At 43.1% G+C, this 25,650-nt stretch overlaps 4 protein-coding genes across 4 annotated transcripts in view; 2 read left to right on the top strand and 2 right to left on the bottom strand.

Moving 5' to 3' along the window:
- Positions 1-11,192, bottom strand: part of LOC125010660 — a 36,656-nt gene extending 25,464 nt beyond the window's left edge. Inside the window, exons 1-25 of the mRNA XM_047589420.1 lie at positions 10,235-11,192; positions 9,920-9,967; positions 9,609-9,775; positions 9,455-9,525; positions 9,030-9,195; positions 8,667-8,804; positions 8,101-8,278; positions 7,861-8,003; positions 7,431-7,534; positions 6,544-6,709; positions 6,252-6,437; positions 5,959-6,111; positions 5,558-5,702; positions 5,236-5,394; positions 4,571-4,689; positions 4,309-4,497; positions 3,109-3,264; positions 2,844-3,028; positions 2,559-2,741; positions 2,290-2,381; positions 1,919-2,088; positions 1,642-1,795; positions 1,484-1,560; positions 1,208-1,388; positions 967-1,122 (exon numbers count right to left, since the gene is read on the bottom strand). Coding sequence (XP_047445376.1) covers positions 967-1,122; positions 1,208-1,388; positions 1,484-1,560; positions 1,642-1,795; positions 1,919-2,088; positions 2,290-2,381; positions 2,559-2,741; positions 2,844-3,028; positions 3,109-3,264; positions 4,309-4,497; positions 4,571-4,689; positions 5,236-5,394; positions 5,558-5,702; positions 5,959-6,111; positions 6,252-6,437; positions 6,544-6,709; positions 7,431-7,534; positions 7,861-8,003; positions 8,101-8,278; positions 8,667-8,804; positions 9,030-9,195; positions 9,455-9,525; positions 9,609-9,775; positions 9,920-9,967; positions 10,235-10,298 — 3,550 coding nt within the window. The 5' untranslated portion in view covers positions 10,299-11,192. The remainder of the gene's footprint in view (positions 1-966; positions 1,123-1,207; positions 1,389-1,483; positions 1,561-1,641; positions 1,796-1,918; positions 2,089-2,289; positions 2,382-2,558; positions 2,742-2,843; positions 3,029-3,108; positions 3,265-4,308; positions 4,498-4,570; positions 4,690-5,235; positions 5,395-5,557; positions 5,703-5,958; positions 6,112-6,251; positions 6,438-6,543; positions 6,710-7,430; positions 7,535-7,860; positions 8,004-8,100; positions 8,279-8,666; positions 8,805-9,029; positions 9,196-9,454; positions 9,526-9,608; positions 9,776-9,919; positions 9,968-10,234) is intronic.
- Positions 11,193-11,367: 175 nt separating this feature from the next.
- On the top strand, positions 11,368-18,123 carry zgc:153115 (uncharacterized protein LOC768186 homolog). The gene is made up of 2 exons (XM_047589477.1): positions 11,368-12,472; positions 13,794-18,123. Exons 1-2 carry the CDS (start codon positions 11,965-11,967, stop codon positions 14,030-14,032), a joined length of 747 nt encoding a protein of 248 aa, XP_047445433.1. The 5' UTR covers positions 11,368-11,964; the 3' UTR covers positions 14,033-18,123.
- colgalt2a (collagen beta(1-O)galactosyltransferase 2a) lies at positions 16,742-22,752 on the bottom strand. Its single transcript, XM_047589476.1, has 12 exons — positions 22,480-22,752; positions 22,181-22,291; positions 21,929-22,046; positions 21,690-21,824; positions 21,403-21,607; positions 20,855-20,974; positions 20,473-20,546; positions 20,276-20,382; positions 19,512-19,644; positions 19,266-19,393; positions 18,981-19,187; positions 16,742-18,882 (listed from the first exon to the last, which is right to left on the bottom strand). The coding sequence occupies exons 1-12, from the start codon at positions 22,719-22,721 to the stop codon at positions 18,609-18,611; spliced, it is 1,854 nt and encodes a 617-aa protein (XP_047445432.1). The 5' UTR covers positions 22,722-22,752; the 3' UTR covers positions 16,742-18,608.
- Positions 22,753-23,160: 408 nt separating this feature from the next.
- Positions 23,161-25,105, top strand: tsen15 (TSEN15 tRNA splicing endonuclease subunit). The gene is made up of 4 exons (XM_047589685.1): positions 23,161-23,384; positions 23,468-23,549; positions 24,278-24,413; positions 24,502-25,105. The coding sequence occupies exons 1-4, from the start codon at positions 23,310-23,312 to the stop codon at positions 24,671-24,673; spliced, it is 465 nt and encodes a 154-aa protein (XP_047445641.1). The 5' UTR covers positions 23,161-23,309; the 3' UTR covers positions 24,674-25,105.
- The last annotated feature ends 545 nt before the right edge of the window (positions 25,106-25,650 follow it).

Raw genomic sequence — 25,650 nt, 5'->3', positions numbered from 1 at the left:
AGAAGTACAACCACTAACCATCATCTTTGAACAAGAAGTAGTTTTCTTTTTTGTTTTGTTTTTTAAATGTCCTCATATGTGGACACAGTGATTATTTTTCTGTGTGATATGATTAAGTCACCAGTGTTTAAGAAATAAAATTATAAATGAATAAAACTATTTATTTCCATTCCTGAACTATCGAACTAGTAAATAGGTAAATAAGCATAAATAAACAAGTTTCAATTGTAAAATTAGATCTACTTTTGTCCCGTGATCTTTTATAGAACAAATCAGCCTGCTATCATGTTCTTACACCGACCAGTGTATTGACCCTTTGCTACCTACAGATGGAAGACGAAAGTGTCCACGTATGAGGACAACAGGTCTAAATGAAGCAGAATAAGCTGCTATAAACCTCAAACTTAATGTCCCCATATGAGGACAGAGGGTTTCAGATATTTTTTTTTTTTTTAAAGAAGGGAAATTGAGTGAACTGTAATCTCTGCAAATACAACACCAGCAAATACAGAAAATCAATGCAGCACAATAGTTTCCAGGGAACCCCAAAGAGTGATGAACCTGGAATATATCTTTTTTAAAAAAAATTGTTTTAACATCCTGATCACATGACTCATTATTAGACTCTCACTTATTATTAGCTTGCTAACTACATTCATTTGCAGATTGACGGCACTGATAATATTTTTTTTATTATTCCAACAAGTATTTGCAGTTAATCTGTTATTCAAATTGATTAAGATCTTATTTTGTGTTTCTTGGACTGCAGTGGTTTGAGCTCTCTTGGCCACCACAGTAACCTCCACAAATGACAAGTGAGGAAATATCAATGAACAGACCAATGTGAAGACATGTAAGTCTGTTTTTGTGGAAGCAGTTCCTCAATTTCTTTTAATAGTTTACACTAGGAAAGGCACCTCAAACTGTCTGGTAGAATTACATCATAAACTTTTTTTCTTCACTCACCTCCCAGGCCATATTTCAGCCTGAGCACAGAGCTCCATAACGACCCCCTCTGCTCCATCAGTCCCAGCATCCTGCTGCCGACCAGGCCAGGTAGGAGGAGCTCCGCCTCCACAGAGTATTGCCTGCTGCTGCCGTCTCGTCCTCGCTCCAGAACAACTGAACACAGACATCAGCTATGTGTCCACAGAGGACAAAACTAGGTTTAGGTGATCATTAAAATAAAGAAAATAAAGTTAGATACCTGACAGTGATGCAGTGTCTCTGAACACATTCTTCACAGTAGCAGAAAAGCTGGTCTTCCTGCCCAGTCCACGGGTAATGTTAGCGGAGAGGATCATGGGAAGACCATCAGCGGCCATCTTGACTTCAAAGTGGTAACGCGTCCTTTGCTCAGACAGGAAGGTCTGAGTGTCGACCAGACCCTGTAATGGACAGCATAATTATCCTCAATGGTCTCTGGGAAATGAATTGAAATATATCACAAAATGTCAAAATGACTCCAGTATAATAATACTACCATTATATAATATTGAGCACTGTCAATGAAGAGCTCCAGCTTTCCAGACTTGATATTCTTCTCTTGTTCAAATTGTCCTGAGAAAAAAAAAACACATTTTCAGCGAGGGAAGCTAAGGGAAGCTAGTAAAGTGTTTCTAGTGTTCCTCTGAGACTTACCTTGCATGTGGATGGTTTTCAGAGGATGTGTGATCCTCAGCAGCAGTCTGTGATGGTTGAATGTGAAGTCCAAAGACATGTCTCTGGGAATGGAGGACTGAGGAGTGGCCAGAAGGAGGTGGAGGGAGGCCTCTCTGGGAAGCCAGACACCTCTCTGAAACACAAGGTGTCACAATCAGTGTGAGAATGAGTGAAGAAAGTTTCTCGGTGCAGCTTCTGAAGAACATTTGCGGCGATAACTTCAGAGAAAAATCTACATCTTCATGAGTTCTTGCACCTGATGACGAAGTGAGTAAGCTGCCTCCAGTAGATAATAATGGAGTCCTCTGTCCAGCTTCAGTAGCCTGAGGGAGACGTGGGCAGGTCCAGATGGAGGGAACGTAATACCAGTGGCAGAAGACGGGTAAGAGGCGTTCGAGCACAGCTGCCACCCGATCAGTTTGGACCCTGCGAGAAGGAGAGATTAGCGTCATATTGTGATGATCAATGCAACAAATGAGATGTATTCTGGCACTTTCCATTCACTTTCGGAAAGATGATGCCTAAACAGAAGAGCCTCAGTTATTCAGGCAGATATTCAGAGTTAAAAATCTACAATACGCATACTGTACAGAGACATACAAAGACTCAAAGTGCAGCAGGACTCACAGGTTTTTGGTGTGCAGGTGGTGTTTTGGACTCGACTCTTTGACCCCTTTAACTCCTCTCTCTGATCCCCGCTGAGCTGAAATACTCTGGAGCTGGTGGACACAAACATGTCATCAAATAAACCTCAACTGAATCTCAACACTGCAACACTGAACATGCTAAACTAAGGCAGACGTTTACGTGTGTTTTGTTAGCTTCACCGTTACATATAGTAAATTGATGTCCGTCCTTTGGGGTATCACTCTCATAATACATTTAAGATGGGATACCTGAGAGACATGATGTCCATGAAGTCCTCAGGTGTGTTGAGAGTGACCCTGACATCCCGACCCTCCTGCAGCTGAATGCTGCCATCCAGACTGGTGGAGCTCCTCAGCTCAGCAGCCCACTCCACCGCAGCCTGACCCAAAGCACTGCCAACTCCCATCCTGGCCGACAAGGCCACATACGCACTGAAAATAAAGACATTGATACAAGATCAAGACTGGAAACAGAAACATCTAAGATGTACAGTATCACTTGATCACTTGTCACGTTTGGAAAAATGGAAGTACTTAGGTTTGATGTATCCACTCAGGGAGAAGTGAGAAGTATCCCTGTAGCTTATGTTGCCCTTCAGACGCAGGGACAGAAGGGAAGTCATGTTGACGCCCAGTTTGAGAGGTACGCCAGACAGAGACGGTAAAACCAGCTCCTCTGTCATCAGCACGGCCCTGTGGTTCAGCTGAACCTCCTGGCCCTGGAAGACAAAGAGGAATGAAGGGAGAGTGAGAGGCTTGGCAGGGAGTCAAAGGACAACGGTGTCACAGACTTTGTTACCTTGAGCAGTTTGACAGCCAGGCCAGCCACGCTCAGAGACACCCGGTCCATTTGATTGTAGAGATCCTCACATGTAAACACACTGAGCTCATTCCCAAAGACCTTCACACCAACCCAACACTTGGGCCTCTCCTCCACTTTCCTTCTTCCAAACAACTGCAAAACATACAACATGTGGAACAGACTGATTTCTAATAGTGGAGAAATCCCTGCAGTGTCATTATGCTATATATATTATATATGCTATAAGTGTTTATAAATCTGGGTTTGATAAATGTATGTGAGTCAAAAGACATTCATAATGTTGAAAAGTAGTTTACACATAACAAATATCCAATAAGAAGAATATTTTGTTATCAAGTTATGTTCTTCTTGCTCTCTCAGTTAAAAACATACATTATAATCTATAGTTACTGCCTACTCCTAGTCAAAAACAGCGACCCATGAAATAACATAAATTGTTAACAGTGGATTTGACATTTCTGTGAATTTTACTTTTATTGTTAGAGCGCTCTGTTTAAACTTACTGAATGGCTTATTATACTCATTATAACATTTGGTAATTAGACATGAAAAATCTAAATCTGAAAAATGTTTCAACTGACACAGAGAAAAAATAACTCTGCACACAACTGGATCATCTTACAACCAATCAGCAGTCTTACAGCCAGTGTGTTGGAAACAAATTCATCCCGAGGCACAGGCTAGAGCAGGGGTGACCTGAAGGCTTACAAACTTTAAACTACACCAGTGGCACTGTGCTACGTTTTCTACCTTACTAAAGGGCCTCGACCATGACACTAGTCTGCACACTCAGCAGCAAAGTTTGATAATGGCACCCAAAACTTTAAATGTTATCGTTCTGTGAGTGATAAAAGTGACACGAGTAAGACAGTGTTAAGAGAAGCAGATCATGACGATTAATAATAATAATACAAAATATTTAACTGAATACTCGTAGCTTTGGTTTAACTATGACAGAGAGACATCTGGATAAAATAACCTCACATCCAGCTCTGTTTTCTGTCACTAAGTCTAGTGTGGTAATGTGTGCCTTGGGCCCCAATAGACTCTTGAATCACCTCTGTGTATGACTACGTCCCCATTACAACTGTCCATCTCCACATATGTTTCGATTGCCCTGGCAGTACTGCTACTAACAGAGAGGTGACTGTCTTCTAACAATCACAGAGACCTCACCATCGCCCTGGCCTGGTTCAGGTAGCTGTTGGTGCTGGTTAAACACGTCTCTTTTTCTCTTGTATCATCCGTTTTTCTTCTTGTCCTTCTCGTCTCATCTTTTCCATTCTGAGCGGTGGACTCTCTCTCTGTCTTGTGACCAAATACGTTCTTCAACAGGGGCTCAGCATTTTCAACGTGAACGTCCACCTTGGTTTGGAAACAAAATGTATGAATCATTTTAAGTCATAACACTGACATGCTCTCCTGACTTGCAACTCACTTCCAGAAGGTTGTGGGCTCGGCCATGAAAATACACCGTTAGGTTTGCAGAGGCAGAGCTGGGTATGAACGATTTTGGGGAGAAAATCAAGGAGGTTTCCACATTTTTGATTCCAATACCTGGAACAAATACAGAAAAAGAAACACAGCTGCTGGCTGCTTAGTCCTTTAAATGCATGACGACCTCCCACCACGTTGTCTATGATCACCCTCAAATACAGGAGTAACGCTACAAGCTCTTCATGTCATGTAAACATCAGGTACACTTGCCTTGCATCCTCTTACAAAACTGTTATAATGTTCAGGTTGTGTCTAAACATGTGGTAGTTCAACTGGACTGAATTAAACACTAAGGGGTTTCTCTTATTTAGCCTAGACCACTGACTAAAATGGAGTTGTCAAAATAATAGAAACATGTGTCGATCCACAACAATACAGGTTCAATTAGCAGCTCTCTCAGTTATTTTAAACAAATATTGAAAACTATAGCTTAAACTAAGATTTCATGCAGAAGTCTTGAATTAGAATCAACTTGTTTTACTATTGTAGCTTATGAACTGACACCTGTATGTTATCATTATTATTATTACATTATCTCCACTTTCTTTAGAATTACTGCATTTAAAGACATTAATCTTAATTCCTGTAAGCCTAAGGCCTCATTACCTGTGGAAACAGTATAGTCTGAATAGGAGGAGTATTTCAAAAACTCAGCCTCAAATTCTCTGCTGATAATGTCATCAGGCAGTGACTCGATTAGGGCCTGCTTCATGGGGTCCTCACTCCACAGGACATTAGTCAGATGACTCCACACAAACGAGCCCACTAGAAAAACAGAACAAGCCAAGGATCATTGTGGAGACACTTAAAAACGACTTGGACAAGACTGACCAGGAATCATCTGTCACTTCAGTGGTACCCGTCTCCACCGGTTAACATTATCACTGAGAATATTCTCTTGTCCACCCCACAGAGGTTTAAATCAGACCTTGACTGGAGGCCTCGTGCCTCAGCGTTGTCTTCACCACTTCAAACACGTCTTGGTCAGGGCAGCGCATGAGCTGCTGGTATGCAGTGATTCTGACCTCAGTATCCTCCTGGGAAGAGCTATACAGCTGCAACAGCATAGACCTCTGATGGAAGGAAACTTCTGTCAATGACTGATGCAAGATACCCGCTCACCTCCTCACCTCTTCACCGCCACCTCAGCTCATCATGAATCAATTATCATTAGACATGCAGCTTATGGAGACCTATGAAAACACACTGAGTTTTCATTCGAGCCATTTAGCCTGTCCTTGGGCTGATGTGCACGAAATTAGCACAAAAACATACTAAAGAAGCCCATCAACGAACAAATAGAGAATAGTAGTTCCAGAATCAACTCACGTCCATTGAGCAGGGAAAGCGTCTGAAGGCTTGGATGGCAGCAAGTCTCAAATCCTGTGCTGCTGAGTCACCAAGCATGCAGCGATTTAGCAGAGGGATGAAGGTAGAAGGAGACAAACCAGTATTTCCCACTGATTTCAGTGCATAGAAAAGCTGTTGGACAGCAAACAATAATAAACCAAAATCAGGCATTGCTTATTCAAAGTCTTTTATAATTCAACCATGTGGGCACATGACATATAGATTCAATCATTCAATCATCAGCGCTACCATCTCCAAGGGCAGCACCATACCTCTCTCACTCGAGTGGGTTCTTCTCCTCCACAGCCCTCCCTCAGGGTCTTCTCAAGTGTCTGTATGAATGTCTGGACCTGAGGAAGTTTACCGCATGACGTTTGAGAGCGTTGGCACAGCTGATAGGCCAGAGATGATCCAACCAACAGTGCCTTGTGCCGCAGCTCTGGGACCTCCAGTAAGGCCTAACACAAACAGCAGACACCAATTTGATCAATATATCTATAAATACAAGTAAATAGAGGAGTGTTGAAATTTAACATATCACCAGTGGCATGTAGAAGTTCCTACATTGATGGAGCCAATGATCTGTGGCGATGGATGCGGGATTAGAGCCATGGTGGTAAGAAAGGAGTGAGCCTGCTCTTCCTCCAGCTCTTTGTTCCTCATCAGGTCAGTCAGTAGTGTAATGCAGTTTTCAGATCCACATGCTGGCAATGCATCCAAAAGAGGCTGCCTGTCCAAACAGTAAATTGACACTGGTGTCAAACTGCTGAGAATATCATGTAATGACAGTAAATATGAAGCTACAGCCAGCAGAGACTAGCAGATTAGCACAAAACAGAGGGAAGCTAGCCCGGCTCTGGGTAAAGGTATCAAAAGCTATATCTCACTAATAAACATGTTATATATTGCCCTAGTTCAATGATAGAAAACTGCTTTTAAAATGAAAGTTTGTGAATTAACATGAAGGTGCAAGGCTTATTTTTTATGCTAAGAGAAGCTAAAGGGCCTAACATTTACCGTGTAACAGACAGTCTAAATTGTCCTTGTCATTCTCTTATATTTTGACTTAAAATGTCAAAGGTTTTGTCAAAACGTGGCTTAGCATAGCATTAAGACTAGAAATTGTAGCGAAACAGTGCCTAAAGCTAAAGCTTCTGCTAACGAATTTAATGAATACATTGTATTCCCATTTTTTCCTCAATACTACCGCTTTTCATTTAACTAGGCAGCCTTGTTCAGCTACTGTCCAACACAGACTGTCCTTTGTTTACTTGTAGACATAGCCAGGAGCTGTATGGTTTTCATATTAGAACCGATAAACAAGAGGCCTTCCAGCTTTAATACAATTACTGGTAGCTAAGCACAATGTATCTTCTTAGCTTTAATCCAGAATGTGGAAATGTGCAACAGTCATGCTGAAGGAACTAGTCAAACACTGGGTAAATACCCACCAGTCATTGCGACACTTGAAAGATGCTTCTTGCCAAAGTGTCTTGAGTTGAGAGAGAGTCAGATCTTTCACCTGGAAGACCAGTTGAAGGAACTCCTGCGATACCTGGGAACAGATCCAAAACAAACACATATAAGGACTTGTGATGTCGGCATCATAAAATGAATGTGAATTACCTGCAAATTCTTTTTAATGCAGTAAGTTGATCCCTGCACCCTAAGTATGTAATAGCATGCCAGGTTTTGGGTCTAAACAAGATGCTTTTAAATGCCTCTTTTGTAAACAGACTTTGATGAGATGCACTATTATTTATGTATGCTGAAAAGGATTTCTGCTCTTTAAGTATAAGGCAGGTAAAGTGAAACACACAGCTAAAGTTAAAGGTAAATATAATTAATATTGAATTGGGACGTGTTGCATTTGTGGCCTACCAGTTGTGGGTCTGAGGTAAGGCTGCACAACATCCTGACAGTCTGACCAACTTTCTGTGGAGTCGGTGGTCTGGATTTTCCCGGCCTCGCAGCTCCTTCATCCTCAAAGGGTAAGTCAGTGCGTGTACCAGTCCCTAAGGAGTCTGCAGGGGCAATGACGAGACTGGGCATCAGGGTCGATGTTTGTTAAAGAATAGAGTTGCTAAGAGGTAACGACAACTGTGTCAATGCCACTCTGACCTGCTCCTGAAAGAGTCCCTGGCTGGGCCCTGAGCAGGAGCAGTGAAGACACTGTTTGGGTCTTTACCAGCCCTGTAGTATTGGACCATGTTGTTAAGGAAACAACTTCAGTGCAGTTAACCTCCTCCATGACTGTTGATCCTTGGCGCTGAGTGCAGCGTAGCTCCATCTGGACTGACTGTCAAAGAAAGAAATGCTTTTCCTGTCATAAAAGTGTGTATCGAATGAACACAGACTTCCTCTTACTAAATGGTGCCGAAAGCTCAAGTGAAAGTATTATGCCATTTCAACTTCCACTTTTCTTGACCCCAGACACTGGAAATAAGAAAAAACTAGTACTAGTCGTGCAGGAAAACTGTGAATAAAAGCACCACAGAAATAAGCATTTTTATCCGTACACAGAATTAGACAGTCATTTCTGGAAAAAAAAAAATCTAAAATATCCTAACATAACTATTTTATATACATTTCTCAACATGTTCTCAGCTTTGAGACATGTCTCCCACTAATGTGGGACGTTTTCACATTTCCAAACATTTTTAAAGGCATAAGAGGCCTAAACTCACTGTGTCTTCAGTAAGAGGCACTGAATGAGGCCAGAAGTTTGCCAGCCTGGACTGCTGGCACTGTTTTAGATCCCTGGTCTTAAGTAGTACAGGGCCTCGCCTCTCATACTTGCTGGTGCAGGTACCGTACACATCCGTCTAAGGAAGACGCATTAAAAATCGGTTAATTAGTCATTCAGTGTATCTGGTATATGACACGAGGATATTAACAGCGGTTATAGTTTGTAGTTGGTGTAGAATTGGTAATTAAGACTGTATTATTCTGAAACCTCATGAAATCTGAGGAGGTGTTGCAAAAACAAATTTCTAGATACTGTATGTGTGCATAATGCATTGAATAGAATGGGGCCTCCATCAACCCACCTCCTTTACTAATCCCAGTTTGGAGGCCAAGGGGGAAGTCTGTAGCATGCTCAGTAGAGCCCTTTTAATGTTGAGAGCCCACACCTGCTCCCCCTCCTGGAGACAGAGGGCCGTGACCTTTCCCCCCTGGAGCGAGAACTTGAGGCGCGTTCTCTCCAGCGACTCCCTGGGAAACAAAAACACCAGATGAACCCCGCCCCCCCCGAGACCGGAGAACACAGACAAGTGGAGCATCTGAACAGAGTATCACATTCATAGAATAAACAGTTGTAGCATTCCAAAATTAGCTGGGAATACGCTTTCAAACAGATAACAGACACCACAGAGAGCCACATGTGCACATGTTTTATGCCAGGAACAGGATGAATTATGCAGTTATATCCTCTCTATCCACAATGAAGATATACTGCATGACTGGGTATTACCTCAAACTTTTTAAACGCTGCACAGAGTGTTCCTTCTGGGGAGAAAGTCGCTTTATTTGTGGATTCCTAATCTGTTGGACAAACAATTCACGACTGAAATCACCACTTCGGACGCTTCTTGCAATACTGCACAAGCAATATGAATAAAGCTGACCTGCATCATTAGGTGACACTTGGAGACCACATCGATATCAACCACACAATCCAACGCCAGTCCATTCCTGCCAGCACTGGATCCATGAAGAGTAGTGGTAATCGTCGTGCTATACCTGTAAGTATATCTCACTCCTTTCCGATAGGACAAGTCAGAGGGAGGGAATCCTTTGGACATAAAATAAGTTGGAAACAAACATTTAAAATGTTTAAATGCAGATAATGCTAAGATCTGTTAGAAAGGTATTCTTACTATGCAAGGAACTTTCTCCATTAAATAATTACACTGCAAGCAACAAACAAAACACTCACCAGTACAGCTTGAATCACAAAGATTTGGTTCTACCTCAAGGCAACTCCCTGTTGAAGAGAAAATTTAAGATATACTATCTAAAATAATAAATAAATAAAATCACGTAGCCACCTTGTCACCTTATCACCTTGTCACAACTTCTATAATGAACATCTGCTATCATAACAAATGCATTCATGGAAAGCCCCTTGAGATGAACCATCTCGTTTCCGAGGGGGTCCAACATCTCACGCCGCATGACTCAATTCTGTTTAAATGGGAAATTAAACAGTTTACCAAGGATTAAAACAAGAAACTCAAACAATGAAACTCACCACGTAGCAGCAGGAAAATCAGTACAACATGAACACAATTAAACAGTAACAGCGACACGGCCATAGCAACCCAGAGTCACTGCAGGTCTGGCTGCCTCCGAGCCTCCACATGTAAGTGAGATGAAAACCAAGCACTGTTCACGGCGGCTGAATGACCAGGCTTGTACGTGGTCCTCCACAGTGACCCATACTGCTCACAGCGACCAATCAGGAAATACCTTCCAGGCTGAAGCTACAAACATTCACAGGGCCAATCACCTGACACAGCGGCAGCGGGCCTCACAAAACATGAAGTTTCCTTGCAACCCCAATGACTTGGACATACATGAGCCACACAAGGAGAGAAATATTAGTTTATTGCAAGAAATTTTAATAATCTCAAAGCTTACAGTCTGTTTGGTCTCACATTTTTACCAGACAGGCGTGATGACATGAAAAAGTGATGGGACAAAGCAACACCTCGTAGAGAACAGTGCAGAACAAAGATTAAGAGCTATTGCTATTGTGTTTGCCTGGAGATTAATTGAGGATAAACCGTCCAACACACACACACGCACACGCACCATACACACACACGCACACACACAGTCAATATGACCATAGTCAATAAGCCACACAACCACTGTGGGTTCTTATCAGTTAAAAGTTGATTTCACAAACTTCTCTACAGACTGCCAGGGGGTGAACATATGAAAAGAGGGACATCTAGTGTCTGTGTCTGGTGGATATAAAGGGCGAAAAACAAAAGACTGAGGGTGTCATGATTGCGAGTTGTAGAACTGTTTCCACCTCCATAACTCAGCCACGTTTTTCCACTCTGCGACGGAGCCAAAACTGAATTACCCAGCACGCCTTCTATCCCCGTCTCCTTCCCCCCATCATTTCATAAACTGCTTTCCAGTGCCACCTACTTTCCACGATGCTCCCGCCGCGGTCCACGCCCGATCTGCGACGTTAAGTCACTGCGCGTTGCTGGTCACGGTGCGTTCAAGGCACAGAAGAAAAATTGTTTTTAGAAACTTTCTTTAAAAAAAAACACGGTCAACTGTATTTCGATCCAAAATGTGGGACAACTAAAGATATTGTCGTGTATTTATTGAGCTTTTGATGTAACGCGTGACTAATTATGATTGATGCAAGATTTTCTAAATGTAATTACATCTAAGAATAAGCGAAATAAAGAACAAACGCCGTTAGAGTCTATCGTCGCCGATTGTGTTGGATGATTTGGTTGTTGATGTGACGTGGGACACTGAGTTACATGTATGAAAAGATACTCAAGTAACTACCAACAAAGTACAAGTTGTGCTCCGACGTTTCCAGAAACAGTCAATGGCAGAAACCAGCGAGACGTGTTAGCCGACGGGCCCTGAAGGCATCATTAGTCCGGACCAGGGGGCGTAGGTTTGACCGGCTTCTCTCAGACACAATGAACCGTCAGACAGTGAGGGGCACGCATGTTGAGCCCGAGGCTTTCGCACGATTTTAGCACATTATTGCTCTCTGTTGTGCCTTTCCATTGCTTTACGTTGTTATTCCGAAGCTAGTGATACACTGTATGGCGGTAACAAAGCTCAACTGGAAGCGGTTGGTTCGTCGAGTTTGATGAAAACGAGGTCGGGATCAAACCAACGTTACCGTTAGCCCCTCCTGGCGGATTTTCTCTGTGTTTTTTTTTTTTTTTTTTTTTTTTTTAACTAACTAAAGACAACAAAACGCAGCAGATAACGATGTCGCTGACTGCATCGTCTGATTATTTCGCTGCCGAGTGTCTGGTGTCGATATCTAGCGGTCCTGTTTTGCACAGACCCACCCCGGTCGCCCCGGCCAGCCAGCCCTCCGAGGTGGGCCTGGTCCCCGGGGAGCCCGACGGGTCGAGCGAGGACAGGGAAGTGCGGGAGACGCTGAGGCTGGAGGGGGCCAACATGATGGCGGTGGCCGGTATCCTCACCGACCTGCACGGCAAGTTCCGCCCCATGTCGGCCTACTCGGAGAGCAGCAACTCCTCGTGTGGTGGGGAGAGCGGCTACACCACGTTGTCCGACCCCACCACCCCAACCATGACCCCCTCCGCCACCCCGGTGCCCGGACAGCAGCAGCAGTTCAGGGGGGCAGGAGGGGGCGGAGGCGTGGGGACCCCGCGGTCCCCGGTGAAGCGACATCAGTGCACTTTTGACGGATGCGACAGAGTTTACGGGAAATCGTCCCACCTGAAGGCACACATCCGGACACACACAGGTACGAGACGACGACGACAACAAAAACAGTGTGGTTGAACCAGTAGTCCGCATACTGTGTTTATATAACACCAGCCACCCTCAGTGTAGCTAAACTTTGTCCGTGGCTCTGCTTTTCTTTATTACACGCACATGATATCACTGTTACACTAGATTAATGTGGGGAGGGGGGCGGAGGTCTTTTTACTTTGAGGGATCAGCAATGATGGCAATGATGGTGGCAATTTTATTTCCGTGTTTTTCCGCCGACCTGATAAATAAACGTGGTCATACAAAGAGGGAAAACGGCAAACTCCCCTCAGACACTCTGACAAAGAAGTAAAGTAACAAAAGAACTGGGCTGGACGTTAAAACCTGTGACGAAAGTCTTCCTCCCTACCGGATTTGCATATGAAATGAACGTAAGACGAAACCTTCGCGTCTGCTGCGTGGAGTTCATAGTCGGACACATTGTCCGGACGCTGCAAGTGCAGCTCGGTTCCTTTCCGCACATCACCTCCTCTCCCTCACATCTGCTGCTGACTAGATGAAATGTACTTTATTCTCTGCAAGGTGTGAATTATTGAAGAAGCTGCAGGAAGAGAGGTCCGTCCGATAATGGATGCGCCACCTCCCTGTCTAATTACGCATTTTGTTGCGTCGTCACTGTGTGTAAAAAAAAAAAAAAAAAAAAAAAAAGCTGGGTTTGCTTGTAAACAGTCCCACCCAGTCAGATCGGCGGTGGGGACCGTGCGCAGGAGTTGAAATGTGCTTCAGGTTTTTTCTCGCAAATGAGGTGAATCTGTGTATCCAGAGTCACTGAGCAGGCGCAAATGGATTAAGGGCAGGAAACGGCTCAAAGAAACTGTGGTGGGAACGCCCACAGAGAAGCTCTGTAACAACAACGTGGCCAGGCTTTGTGATCTTGAAATGGCACCGAGCATCCCACTGGCTTAGCCTGGGGTTTGACTCGTGCTGCCTGCACGAGATTAAGGCTCGCACTAGTGTGGGAAGACTAATCTGAAGTATCTAAATGTGTTATCACGCATTTAATGGTGTAGATATTTATAGAAATATAATTTTTTCCCTTCAACATATTCAGTGGAAGCCACTAGGTAGTAGATGTTTATTTGCTTTAGTCACACATTTCCTACTGATATTTTATTTTATAGATTTTATTTTATAGAATAGTACTGCTTTAATCACTGTGTGTGAAAATGAGAGTAAGTATTCGAGAAAACGCCACTCTGAACTGCTGCTGCCATAAGTGGTCATTAAACAGATATTTACCAGGCTGACTTCAACTTAGACTGCGTCTGCTTTGTTTTGCCTCCATGTTTCAGGTGAGAGGCCCTTCCCGTGCACCTGGCCTGACTGCGAGAAGAAGTTCGCCCGTTCTGACGAGCTCGCCCGCCACACCCGCACCCACACGGGGGAGAAACGCTTCCTGTGCCCGCTGTGCGACAAGCGCTTCATGCGCAGCGACCACCTGATCAAGCACGCCCGCCGCCACCCCGACTTCGTGCCCTCCATGCTCGGGCGCAACAAGGGCGCAGCCTCCGCTTCCAACCTGCACTATTAGCACGGTTGGCTCGGGGTGCTCCCGCGTACTGGGGTCGACACAGATGGTCACGTTGGTTTCAGGTTAACCGACCACGATCAGATCCACCGATTAGGATTTAGCATTGCTGTGTTGTACTCAAAAAACGTGCACGTACACAAGCCGTCACACACAGAGCTGGATGTTAGGGGGAAGTAGCCTCACCTTTCCATCATCAACACAAGACGAGTCATGTGACCACTATCCACCTGCTCTACATAACCAGGGTTGGGTTATAAAACGTTCCATGTTCAAAAACTGTGGATTTGTTAAGAAATATGCTTTTTGATTCCAGTTCTCATTTCCTGAGAGCAAGAGTTTGGACCTACTGCACTTCCATTTATGTCGCCAGCTGCACATGTAGCAAAGCATGTGTTCACAGTATGGCAGAGCAGAGCTAGCCCTCAAAAATGTTGCTTCACAGAAGACCAGAACGATGCAGTGATATGTAGTCGCTGAATAAACGCAAGTATGTAAATATAAAAATACTTTTACTGCAAAATGGGTTAAGACTGCTGGACTTTCTGTCCTGTGTTAATAGTCGTGATTAAATCATGAAACATTTTTTATAAATGGGATAAGGTAATTCATTCCTTGAGTTATTTCACCAAATTAAAGGCAAGATAAGTCAATGTACTTCATCGCATTGAAAACAAAAGTCTGGAAACTGATCAATGATTTACAAGATTGCTCAATAGTACAATGTTATTGCCATATCAGTAAAAACTCACACTACACTATAATACAGGTGATTTTTTTCGTCTTTTAACAAAAAAAAAAGCAAATCTCAAAATACCTCATTGTCTATGGCAGCATATATCTTGTGGAAATAAATATTGTTGATTTTTTTTCTTTTCTTTGAAGATACTTTGTTTCCTTTTTTAGGATTTGATAAGAACCAGAATCACGAAGCAGATTTCACTCGATAAAATGAACCCAACCCTGGACGTAAACCTCGTTCTCCCAAACTGAAACACTTTCACAAAATTGCAGGGATTTTTTCACACTTTTCTGTAAAAACTAAAACTGCACATTCATCATCAGCCAAAAAATCCTCTGGTTTCTTGTGGTTAATTTGTAGATCGTTGTTGTGCTTTTTCAGTACCATTTATTTACTACAATAGTAGCACAATATTGTGATAATAGGTAGCGAGGCGGTGACTAGAGGCATTTTAGCTTTTACCTTTTTTTGTTTGTTTTAGCTTTGCTGATTCTAAGTTTTAGAGGTGACACATTCCTTCATTTATTTTTAAATTGCATTGGTAACCATCATTATTGAAACAATTCTGTCAATTTTATTTTTCCTGTGTATCCAGTTTAACTATAGATCAAATACTAATTTTGCCAGAAAGTGGATCAAATTTCACTGTAGAAGAGCTGTTTGCACGCCATCCTTAAGGCTAGATCAGTTATCATCCATGAAATGCTGACACATAATACGCAGCAGTATTATGTCTAATATTGATGCAAATGTATATAAGCGTTAAGCTTTTAATGTAGAAAAATTGTAATGCTACTAGCAGCAGAATTAATACATGTGATGAATTGTAGTCCTTATATTAGGGGTAACATTATACGCTTGATAGGAGGGCATTGCCTGTGAGTGTTGGTGTGTATGTTTATTTTTTAATTAACTTTTTTTGTTAGTGACAGAACTGAGAAAAGTATGTATGCAATGGTATCAGATTTTTTTTTTAAGGGGGAAACAGGTGACATGAGTTGAGCTTGATATTTTTTTTTTTTAGTTTTTTCATTTTTTTTCTCAGCCTGCTGCCTTCAAAGTAAAAGCATTCGCTCATCAGGGATGTGGAGCCAGGTGGCAGAATACATTTATGGATCAGGGGTACCAGGTGATAAACTGTTGCCACGACAACCGTTGTTGTGGAAATCAGACGTGGTTAAAATTAGCCTGCCGGCCGGTTTAACTCATCCGCGAAGCAAAAACACAGGCGACGCTTAATGACATGAACGCTGGCTCTTTTCTGTGGAGACGTGTCGCTGACGCTGGCACTACTAAACGGGACGCAGCCGTTAATAATGTTATTAGTTCCACCCCTGTTTTAAAACCAAACCTTTGTACCTGTGTTAGTACATTTAATCATAATGGCACCCAAATATTCCTTTCCTGCCAAAATGCGTAAACTAATTTATGGAATTTCAGGAACTTTTGTTCAAACAGTAACAAATCCAGCAAATCTCAAGTAATTTAACTGTTTAAAAAACAGTGCACACAGTCTCCAGGTCTGATTATAGAGAGGATTTCTTTCCCACACTGTTTGTCCCGACCACGGACATATTCCTTTTAACTCAGTGAACAACACTTCTTCAGGAAACTCTGAAAGCCTTAAACTATGTCATAACTACTTTGCACCATGTTTACAGTCAGATCATTGTGTAGGTTTATGTGCCCTCTTGCGGGCGTATCACAGAAACTCATTATGCAATATGGCACTTTTTTCTTACAGGTGTTTTTGGCTGGATAGTGTAATGGCTTGCACTAAAGTGTAGACAAGCAAGCACTGTAGAACTTTGCTAATGTGTTGATAACCAATGGTTTGAAGAGAGAAAAAAAACTGCCTTTTCCAAGTGCTTTAGAAAGCGTGACACAAGAACTGGGTTGTTTCTGTTTATTTAGTGTCTGCTTAGTCGTCTCTTGGCCACCTCTTGTTGTGGAATTTGTGTTTTTTTTTCCTTGCTAGAATACTCTTCATTGTCACTCCCAGCTGTGTTGACATTGATCAAACAGAACAGATGTCTTCCTCTTGTACGTCAAGCCATCTTCATATACCAGTTCACTGTTGGTTTCATTTTAATGGGAGCAGCACTCATTGAAGTGAATGCAATGCTTGTACACTTCGTACGCGTCTCTTCTCCGGAGGTTCGATCTGTTGAAGGTTTTTGGTTGCTGCTGGCAGCGGCCACGAACACATGGACTGTTTAACAAAGCAACAAACACAATATACCTGCTTTTTTTTTCATGTAATAACGGGAATAATGACTTCCATCCCTCCTCACTGATGGAAGCATCATCTTATACAGACTCTCAAAGCTATAATATCACAAGAACAACATACCTCACTTTTTTTTAACAGTGTCTGTACAAAATCCAAAATCCATCCAACATGTCTTTCAGAAAAGTCCTATAAAGCCATTGAGCCTTGGATTTCAGAAACGAGATGGTCTGTTATGTACCCTCGCCCTTACTGACTCTATATGCAACGTGATTACTACCTGTGTAGCAGCAGAATAACTTTCTCTTTTGTTTTATTTTTTTAATTTTAATTTTTTTTCTTACCATGCCTCAATGAACGTCTGTCGCTGACAGACGATAGTAAACAAACCTACTGGATACATTCTGTCATTAATGCCCAGCTTCTCCTTACGTACCAAGAGGGAACCCCCACTGCTGTCTAAAGCTGAGGCTGAAAAGGCTTTATCCAAACACAAAATTAAAGAAAAAATACCCACAGCCTGTCAATTCACTGAAAACAATGATGGCAAAAAAAAGCTCAGTCCAAATGTATTTGTTCATATCACTGAATGTGGCTGGATGACAGCAGAGCATTGTCCGACCCCGGATTTAATTTTTGCTGCGCTGCCTCGCTGGGAAAATCCTTTCTCCTCGTCACCCACAATAATTCAAATATGCACATTGTACAGACGTGGATGTTTTTTAAATTGATGCCTAATTTTTACATTAATGTAATTTTTAAACTCCTCCTGTCAAAGCTTTAGTTGAGGTAAATGGGAGGAACTGTGGAACTAAATTATTGCTGCAGCAAGCTGTTTTGATATTTATATTCTCAGGTGTCTTAAATTTTCAGCATTGGAGTTTAGTATTTCCTGTGCAACACCGAAGTACAAGCATGTTTTTATTTCTTTTGTTATCCTGATTAATTTATTACATATCAGAAACGTATCATTTGTGTGGTTTAATTATTCTTGTCATAATAATAATAATTTCATTTTGTGATATGGAACAGTACTAATATTAATTGGTTCCTATGTTTGCTTGACCAGTGCTTTTTTTCTTTTCTTTTTTTTTAAATAAAAATTCTTAAGATGGTTGGTCATCTATTAGTGTGCGTGTGTTTTTTTTCTGTGCGATGATGTGGCCGTCAGCCTTAATAAAATAAATACAAAGTTTATTATTAATTCTAACCGGATGGCTTCAAGCACATTGTACTTGCATACTGTTGGAACCATGGCTAAACGCCTGCTTCATTTCCAGTAATATTCCAGTAATTTAAACTGTCATCAAAGAGTGTCATTGCTATGAGGGCGTTTCATGTCTAAGTAACATCCACATGAATGAATGCCAGGTAAAAAGTTTCCCAGCAGAACATTGTATTGTCACAAGATGGTCAGTGTTATTTACTCTGCCTGTCAGTGGTTTTAATGTTATGGCTGATAGTGTATACAGTATTTCAATTCATGCTATCGTCTAAATCTGGGACCAGACATTGATCTGTGTTGGAAAGACAAATAAGAAGTGGGACAGAGTTTAATAGGGGCTCCGTACACATGACACATGTCACATGACAAGACTTGTTGTTTCTCAGAGTTCATCTTTGTTGCCCCTGACAGACAGCGGGGGCACCTCACTGTGGGCCGCGTGTCGAAATCCCACTTCCTCATGTTGTTGCTCGCGGCTCTGTTTAGTTCCCTTTCTGTCCCAGTCTGTTTCTTTGGCCTCGTCGTCCCAGATGGTCGACGTTTCCGTGTCGCTGATGTAGCCTGGCTCGCCGGTGTAGTGTGTGGGGAAGAGCAGCAGAGGCTCCACTGAAAATGCTTTCAGGTCCCTTTGCTCGAAATACTGCATGTACTCATCACTGAGGGGACAGGGGAGGTTGACAGAATGACTTTAGACTGATCGCAAAGGGCTATAGCTGGTGTTTAAAGTAGAACATTTGCGTTCAGTGAGACTCACTTGGGGTGCTTGTTGAACATGACCGGTAGGAACTCATCGACAGGCAGCATTTTGTTTAGGGGGTTCGCCTGCAGGAGCTTCTTGGCCCCGTTCAGTGACAGGACGTAACCCAAGGTCCAGTAGGAGTAGTCTGGATGCACCAAGTTACGGACGCCCTTCACCCAGAGCTCTGGCTCCTTCACCTGTAGTCGCTTACGGCCTACATAACTTTAAGCAAACAGGGTTGTTGTGACTGTTACGTGGACGTGCACCGGTTTAATCAAATGTAAAGAGGTATCCCCTTACATGAGGTCCCAGTCGAGGCCTGCTCTCACCACGTCGTCCATAACGGCCACCACCCGGCCGTGAAATCCAGGCTCGAATCTCACATCATCCTCCAAAACAAGCACCTGCTGTAGTTCCTGCTCCACCGCCTAGGGGGCGACACATAATAGCAGTCGAGACCAACCTTCACCAAAGCCTGGCCGTATCTGCCAGATCGCAGTCATTGCATAACACTTCCCTGATTCATCTGAAGAGGTCAGTCCTTACCTGCCTCCAGATGTTGTAGTGGCTGAGGAAGCAGCCCACCTCCCCTCTAGTCAGCACGCGGCCTGAATAGGGGTCTTTGTAACCAGGCAGCATGTCTATACCCATGGACTGTAGCTGAGAGGAGTTCAAGGCTCTGTGGACAGTGCGAGGGAATACGTCTGCTCATGATCATAAAAATAAATCTCACATTTAAAGGAAAAAAAAACAACTTAGTTTGTGTTTCCCAACAAAACCTTCCACTTCCAAATATGTAATCCTTATGGTACAAAGCAACGACACATGGTTAGTAATTCTGTCATATTTGTAATCATTTAATTATAATTTGGAGGTATTTGTGCTAGAGTATTCATAGTTCATACAGTTTACTTTACGTGTTTCCCAATCCACAGTATTTATATGTGATTTATTGTTGGCACCGTTTTACTGTTACAGTTAGTTGAGCTGGAGATACTTTAAACAAACTGTTTGTTTTGTACATACAACTTGGATCTGCGCAGTAACTACTTCCAGCTTTCAAGTCTAAGAAGGTTGCAAACATGTGCGGTATGAATACTCAAATGTGCCACAGATTCCCAAATTAAATACAAACATATTTATAAAAAGCGTTGAAAAACATACTGTAATTATGCTTCAGTAATAAACACACAAGACGCCCTGAAAGGGCTTTAAACTATGACTACAACGTTCAGAAATGAGCAAGTATTTTCTCATTTCTCATTCAAGTTTGAATGCTGAATTAAAAGAACTGTTACAGGTTGTCATACTTGCCATCCACAGCTTCTGTCAGCGTGGCATTAATGCCGAGGACGACCAGAGAGCGTTGCATCCTCTCCCTTCTGTCTGAGCGCCGCTTCAGGTTGATCAGAAAGACCTAGACGCGGTGGAAGAATAAAGTGTTGGTTGTGGTCGTGAACTCCGTAACCGGAAAATATCTCCTCAGCTATTAAAAATGCATCTGTACCTCATCAAACCCCATCTTCCCGGCTTCTTTAGGTGCAGTGTGCACGTGCTGTGAAGGCTCCATTGTGTAGTCGACTGGAAATGTAGGTCACACATTCATATTTCACATGAAATATAAGAAACGTACTTACAAGGCTTTGGTCTCAAGGTTCTCTGTTGGAGATGTTCAATAGCTGGTGTCAAATTCTCAAATAAAAAGGGCCAAGGAGGTGAATTGAGGGGCAGCGGGGTTTAACACGGGAGAGAGGAATGTGTCAGGGATGTGTGAGGCAAAGACAGAATACGCTCCAGAGCAAAGACTGAAATCAGAGAGACCTACATTTCTTCCTGCGTTTAGTTATAAAGACAACCACGTTATATACAAAATCACAGTGAGCACCTACTCAGTGCCTCGGTCAGCGTGTGGGTAAAACTCTGCTGCTCCTCCTCCAGAGTCTGGTCTGGGTCAAGAGGCACTGGTAAATATCCGTAGTGCTCCTGGTTGCACACGTACATCTGAACCCCTGCAGTGATGCAAATCAGTCAACACCGAGAAAAGAACAGTCTGCCCTCATATTAAACCCAGCATATATATGCAGTTAGTAGATAGATAATACAGTAACAGTATTTAATTCAGGTACTAACATGCACGCTTAATTAATGAATACTTGTGTCTGTTTCTACACTGGTGTCTATAATAAAACCTGTGACATTTCCACAACACTTTGCGTCAATAGCAACTGTCATGTGAAGGCTTGTGCAGATAAAGATGTACTTTAGAAAAGTCGAGGAGCTTTCCCTCAAAATACAGTTCAAATATTGCATTCTTTTGCTCACGTTGGCCTAAAAAAGGTAATCTTTATAATCTTAATATTAATTTATGTAACTTAAACATCTGTGGATTTCTTTTGCCGTGCAGCACACACTTGACTCAGTCTGACAAAGGTCTAACCTGCTTGGCGGGCGGAGAAGGCGAGGGCCATGATGTCATCTAGGTGGTAAGGGTACTCGGGGTGAGGAGGGTAGAAGGCCAGTTCTTGGCTGGATCTGCGCCGCAGGTCCAGCAGGTAAGTGGAGTGGACCATGGGGACAGCGAAGCAGCCGCGCCGCTTCCACTTCCTGATGGGGATGTACTCTGGGGTTCGTCTGTAGTAGCCCTGCAGACCAAGATCAGTGACTTTCCTGCGGCTTTCAGTGAATATTCTGCATCATCAATGCGCCACGCTGCACTGTGGTTACCTGAGGAGTTATGCCACACCAGAAGTTGGAATAAAGGTTTTTTGATTCCAGCATGGGCGCCACGATGGTCAGGTTCTGTGCTATCAGGTCAGTGAGCGTGTGGCGGTTTGTCAACAAATTATCGCTGTCAACAAACTGTCAGACAACGGAGTGACATAAGTAGATGACAGAATGGTGATATGACATCGTGGATACCTCTGAATAGTTTGTCTAGTCTTGTCTAATTTGTTGTGTCTCACCAATATGTAATCTGTCCAAGCTCGTCTGGCGGCTCTGAGTGCTGCCTGCTTTAACTTCATCACATGGGTGAACCGAGAGGTGGGCCAGTGTTTTGGTCCCTCCTCGTCTGCATAAGCACTGAGAGGGGGAAAGAAAGATTTCAGGATCAGAGGAGGAGGGTACATCAAATTACACAGAGCTCTGGTGGTGCATAATGAAAAGATCTGCAGCTTCAGACACTTTTTCCTTTTAATTCTGTGGTGGTAATTCACCTGGGTCCTTCTGAGGGTCTCCACTCCACAGAGTGGTACAGGTGCTGAACTCCTCTGAGCCACTCCTGAAGCACAACTGTGCTGTTGTCCACATTGTGGTCAGAGGCTGCCCTGAGATCAGATCAGTTCATCAGATTACTGCTTTCAACTTCTTTCTTTCTTTCTTGTCTAGGAATGATTAGTTTTCTCTAGTGTTGTATAATGTCTACAGTGCCAGTGACTGGTATGAGTGTCATCTACAGAAAAATGAACACACTTATAACTGACACGACCAGTGCAATGAATAGAAGTCATTTTACCAGATGGCGATGCGGTCCTTTGGATAGTCCAGTCTGTCGATGCATCCCAAGAAATAAGGCAGGCTGTGCTGGGCATTGCGTGCCAGGATGGCGATCAGCACCTTGGGCTTCATCAGCGAGGACTCCTGCAGGGCCGGTTGGAGAGTCTGATCAGCCGACAGACCCTCCGAGTTGGTATGGAGGAAGAGGTTTCCTGCTAAAATCACAAAACAAAATTGGAGTCCCGCTAATTCAGAAGCCATATTTCAGCCAGCAGGACAGATGTGTCTCTGTGGCCTCAGACTAGTGGAACTGAGGGCGAGAGACAGACTCGCACAGATACATATAGAGAGAGAGAGAGAGACAGAGAGGGAGAGAGAGAGAGAGAGAGAGAGAGAGAGTCTCAGTGCCACAGTGTACACAGACATGATAAAAGTTACCATTTGCCTTCTTATTCATTATTATTATTGCTTATTATTATTGGTGTTGTTGTTCTTCTTAGTGTTATTATTGTTATTGTTATTGTTAGTAGTAGTAGTAGTAGTTTTTAATTTGAAACAACATTTAGTAAATCTATAAAGTAATTATATAAACTGAAAAACTGAATTAATATACAGTCATGTCGCCCTAACCTTAGTCTTTAAGTAGCTCTCTTGTCTCGGTCTGCGCGGAATCGAAAAATTACTCATGTTTCCATCCGGACGACTTTTAACTGTGCACGCCGGCAAAACCTGAAAACACGGCTCTGGCATGCATGCCGTGACAGCAGCATCACTAGCAGCCAGTCAGTCAGACAGTCCTGACATTAGACCGTGGCTAGTGATAAATGATCTACACGTGTAGCAGTGACAATGGAGGAAGCGTCAGACAGAACAGATGTGTGTGAGAAGCCTCCACCTCAGAACTGGATCCTGCAGCACCCAGTGGTGAGTGGTGTTACAGGATGTGTTTGTGTCTCTGTCAGTTATGTACTACGACCTGCAGCGACCAGCCTGTCTTCTTGTCCCAGTACCAGCAGATGAAGGACCTGGAGGTCGGGGACAGTGCGCAGGTTCATGCAGCTTTTCTCGTGTACATGGATCTTACTGAAGGTGAGAATTACTCTCTAACCTGGACAGGAACCTGTGCTTTTTATTTGTCTGTGTGCCATGCAGGGACAGTTTTGGGGATGGCAAAGAAAATTTTGGGGGGTATTTTAAAGTTTAGTGACCCAGCTTTTTCTCACTTTCAATATTTCTCTACATGAAAAAAACTAAATCCAATATTTGGAGAGAAAGTGTGGAGCGATGGATGGACGATGGAAGTCATGACAAATTTAACTGAGTTTCTTTTGATAAGTTAGCAGACAAGTAACGTACAGTGATGCTTAAAGGTATTTTCACCTCAGTCTTTTCTATATTTCTGCATTTGTTTATTTGAAAAGACTAATCATTTGAACATAACTGTGAGGTGCAGAAGTAAGTGAACAGTTGTTTTCGGTATCTGTTGTGACCTCCTCGTGCAGCTTTAACAGCAACCAAACATTTTCGGTAACTGCTGATCAGTCGTCTCCATTCTGTTGTGGAACGACTTCTGTGTGTTGCTCTCATTTGTGTGACTGTCTACTTTCAGGACTTGTGTGAAAACCTGCTGATGTGTGGAGTAATTGTTAGTGTTTAGAAGTGGGAAAAAACTTTTAAGCAGCTCTGTATATATAATATCTAACTTCAATCCTAAAATTTGTGTCCGCTGGATGAAGATTAAAATTCAAACAGACAAGAATTGTTGTACACATGTAGAAAAAAAGCCATTAGCAATAGGCTAGTCTCCTTCTCTGCAGTGCGTCGGTGGACAGAGGTGTCCTGTGTCAAGATTCCTGATCTGCAGGCGGTTTTGCTGGAAGTGAGGGAGAAGGAAGGTGGACCCGTTCAGACCGTCCTTCCCCTTCCCTCTCACCAAACTCTGAGCCACAGAAGGTAATAGGACACTTCAGAAGCTAACACGCTTCCTCTGCTTTCACCGACTTTCCCCAAAACTTAAAGCTTCCTCCTATTTGCTGTGCAGCATACGACACGTGCTGGACAGAGGCTTTCCTATGCTGTTGTGTGCGGTGGCATCTGACTCCACGCTGGTCTACCAGAGGATGACTGATGGGCTTGTGACACCAGACCCTCCTGTTGGGCCCTTCGAGGATGTGGGACGTCGGAAGCACCGGAAGAGACGGCAGCAGCGCTGAGCAGCGGGTTGAGACAATGAGAGATGAAATGTGCAGAAAGAGCTGCTGATGACCTCATGACACGCGGATGTGTTTCTGTGGCGTCCTCTCAGACATGGCTGTCGTGACTTCAAGTTTGCAGGAGGAGACACTGTGACATCCATCATCGCCTGTATACAAGAGCAGGAGATGAGAGGACTGGCGACTTCAAGGACCTTTGGCTGTCTCCTCACAGGAAGGTTGATCACCTGTCGTCTCAGATGTGACACCTGTCTTTTCACAGTTCCCCTGCTTTGGACGTTTATTGACAATGACAGAAACTTGGGAAGATGTGGGAGATAAATGGAAGATAGCGTCAACACTAATGCATGTTGCTCCTTCATGTGATATTAAGTGGCTTTATTGACTTCTTCCATATTAAATATACAAAAGCCAAGTGATTGGAAGATTCCATCTTTAACCGATGCAGCAGTGCAGTAGAATAATATGATCCATAGTGGGGTCATTCAGGCTGTAGTTTCTAATTCCATTTAGTGTAGTTCAGCTTTCCAGTGCAAGTTTGTTCTACAGATTATAAATCACATACCATAAGTCTTCAACAGAGGCTCTGTGGAGGTACTATGCGGGAGGGGGGGGTCGCAAAATCTTTGGTTGATTAGTCATTTTTCAAATATATATATATATATATATATATATATTTTTTTTTATTTTCCCCCACAGATTTCCTTAAATAAACATTAACATGAATCCAACATACTTTCTAAATGGAGGCAGATGACGTCATCTTTCGGCCAGCATTTCACTCATTCAGCGATACAGCACAGAGCGCTACACTAGACCTGTCAATCTAAGCCTCCTGTACGTAGTCAGCCCTGCCCCCATCGCTGCTGAGCCAATCACGAGGCCACATATTACATGACGGCTCTGTCAGGTCCCCGCAACTGGCCCAGAGCCCATTCAGTCCCCAGGTGCAAAATTAGCAGAAGACAAGCTAACAG

The sequence above is a fragment of the Mugil cephalus genome, chromosome 7 (genome assembly GCF_022458985.1).
Source record: "Mugil cephalus isolate CIBA_MC_2020 chromosome 7, CIBA_Mcephalus_1.1, whole genome shotgun sequence".
Taxonomy (NCBI): domain Eukaryota; kingdom Metazoa; phylum Chordata; class Actinopteri; order Mugiliformes; family Mugilidae; genus Mugil; species Mugil cephalus.
This window is presented reverse-complemented; position numbering and strand designations above follow the sequence as displayed.

Bases quoted from the DNA above. Each gene is read 5' to 3' on its own strand.
- zgc:153115 (XM_047589477.1), top strand. From the start codon at position 11,965: ATGTCGCTGACTGCATCGTCTGATTATTTCGCTGCCGAGTGTCTGGTG. The intron at 12,473-13,793 runs GTACGAGACGAC...TCCATGTTTCAG, and splicing joins ACACATCCGGACACACACAG to GTGAGAGGCCCTTCCCGTGC.
- colgalt2a (XM_047589476.1), bottom strand. From the start codon at position 22,721: ATGGCTTCTGAATTAGCGGGACTCCAATTTTGTTTTGTGATTTTAGCA. The intron at 22,047-22,180 runs GTGAATTACCAC...TCCCCCTCTCAG, and splicing joins AGACCCTCAGAAGGACCCAG to TGCTTATGCAGACGAGGAGG. The intron at 18,883-18,980 runs GTGAGTCTCACT...CTGTCCCCTCAG, and splicing joins ATGTTCAACAAGCACCCCAA to TGATGAGTACATGCAGTATT.
- tsen15 (XM_047589685.1), top strand. From the start codon at position 23,310: ATGGAGGAAGCGTCAGACAGAACAGATGTGTGTGAGAAGCCTCCACCT. The intron at 23,385-23,467 runs GTGAGTGGTGTT...TTCTTGTCCCAG, and splicing joins GGATCCTGCAGCACCCAGTG to TACCAGCAGATGAAGGACCT. The intron at 23,550-24,277 runs GTGAGAATTACT...CCTTCTCTGCAG, and splicing joins GTACATGGATCTTACTGAAG to TGCGTCGGTGGACAGAGGTG.